This window comes from Silene latifolia, chromosome 10 (genome assembly GCF_048544455.1).
Source record: "Silene latifolia isolate original U9 population chromosome 10, ASM4854445v1, whole genome shotgun sequence".
Lineage (NCBI taxonomy): Eukaryota > Viridiplantae > Streptophyta > Magnoliopsida > Caryophyllales > Caryophyllaceae > Silene > Silene latifolia.
The window spans coordinates 137,626,284-137,627,948 of NC_133535.1; the positions used below are offsets into that span (position 1 = coordinate 137,626,284).

At 39.5% G+C, this 1,665-nt stretch overlaps 1 protein-coding gene across 1 annotated transcript; it reads left to right on the top strand.

Annotated features, from left to right (window-relative positions):
• The first annotated feature begins 708 nt into the window (after positions 1–708).
• Positions 709–1,418, top strand: LOC141608324 (uncharacterized). The gene is made up of 2 exons (XM_074427685.1): positions 709–875; positions 971–1,418. The coding sequence occupies exons 1-2, from the start codon at positions 709–711 to the stop codon at positions 1,416–1,418; spliced, it is 615 nt and encodes a 204-aa protein (XP_074283786.1).
• The last annotated feature ends 247 nt before the right edge of the window (positions 1,419–1,665 follow it).

The window sequence follows — 1,665 nt, forward strand, 5'->3', positions numbered from 1 at the left end:
CCATCACACCTGTCATAGGAATATGGAAAGTAATAGGCAGTTGAAGTCAACCTGGTTAGCTAAGCAGTTTTTGGAGGTTTTCAAAGCTAGGCCTCATTGGCCAGCTGCTGACATAATTGAGACTGTGAGGAGAGCTTATAAAGTGCTTATAAAAAAAGGTTTTGCATATAAGGTTAAGTATAATGCTCATAGGATGTTACATGGCTCTATGAAGGAGCATTATAGCAAATTGGGGAGTTACATCCAAGCTCTGAAAGAAGAAGAACCAAATAGTGTGTTTACTTTGACTACAATTCCTGGTAAAATCCCAATCTTTCAAAGATTGTTTGTGTGTTTTGATGCTCTCAAACAAGGATGGTTAATTGGATGTAGAAAAGTATTGTGTGTTGATGCCTGTTTCTTAAAGACATTCTTGGGAGGACAATTGATAGCTGCCACTGGAAGGGATGCAAATGAGCAAATGTTTCCCTTGGCTTGGGCTGTAGTGGAAGGGGAAAATAATGAGAGTTATGAGTGGTTTTTTCAGCAATTAAAGAAGACACTTGGAGAGGAAAATGGTGATGGTGGACAATAATTTCGACCAAAGATCGGTAATTTTTTTATTATCTATTAATTTCTATGGTTCTAAACAAATATTGTAGGAGTTGTTCAAATGTTAATTCTGATGATGTTGTGTTATTTGTTGTTGATGCGTAGAGTATAGTGTCAATGGTTGCTAAAGAATTTCCTAAGGCTGAACATAGGCATTGTGCCAGACACATCTTTGCAAACTGGCACAAGTCCTACAAGGGAGATGAAATGAAGTTGTTGTTCTGGAGTTGTGCCAAAGCATACAACAAAGCTGACTTTGAGGGAGCTCTGAATGAGATGAGGAGGTAGACTATAAGGCAAACAGGCCTTTTTAGCTTGTAAACCGAACTGTTCAGAGAGCTTTTGTGGACAATCAAAGCAAATCTGATGTTATTGTTAGCAACATGGCTGAAACCTTTAATGCTTATATTATAGAAGCAAGGTCTAAGCATTTGATCTACATGTTAGAGGACATAAGATCAAGCATGATGGAAAGGTTAGCACCAAGAAAGCCGAGATGGGAAAGAAAATCCTTACAAAGATGTCCTAGGGTTCAGGACAAGTTAGAAGAAGAAAAGGAACTAGCTGCTGCATACAAAGTACTACCTTCATCAACAACATTATTCCAAGTAAAACATGGCATTGATGAGGTGAAAGTTGATTTGGTGAAGAGAACCTGTACTTGTAAAAAATGGGATCTAACTGGGATCCCTTGTAGTCATGCGGTAGCTGCAATCTTTGACAGGCATGGACAGGCTGAAGACTATGTCTATGACATGTACAAAAAAGAAGCTTATATGAATGCATACAATGGTTCCATTGCCCCTTGTCCTGGCCAAAGACACTAGCCAAAGATTGACTTCCCTTTAAATCCCCCTCCAATTAAAGTTGGCCTTGGCAGACCGAGGAAAAAAAGAAGAAGGGATCCACATGAGGATCCCAAAAAGAGTGGCAAGTTAACTAAGCATGGTATTGAAATGACTTGTTCAGTTTGCAAGTCTAACACTCATAACAAGAGGAAATGCCCTGATAAGGATAAAGTCATGCCACCACCAACAAAAAGAGGAAGGGGTAGGCCTAGGAGCAATGCCACTG

Coding starts and splice junctions, on each gene's coding strand:
- LOC141608324 (XM_074427685.1), top strand. CDS start 709: ATGGTTGCTAAAGAATTTCCTAAGGCTGAACATAGGCATTGTGCCAGA. Junction 876..970: donor GCTCTGAATGAGATGAGGAG/GTAGACTATAAG, acceptor TGTTATTGTTAG/CAACATGGCTGAAACCTTTA.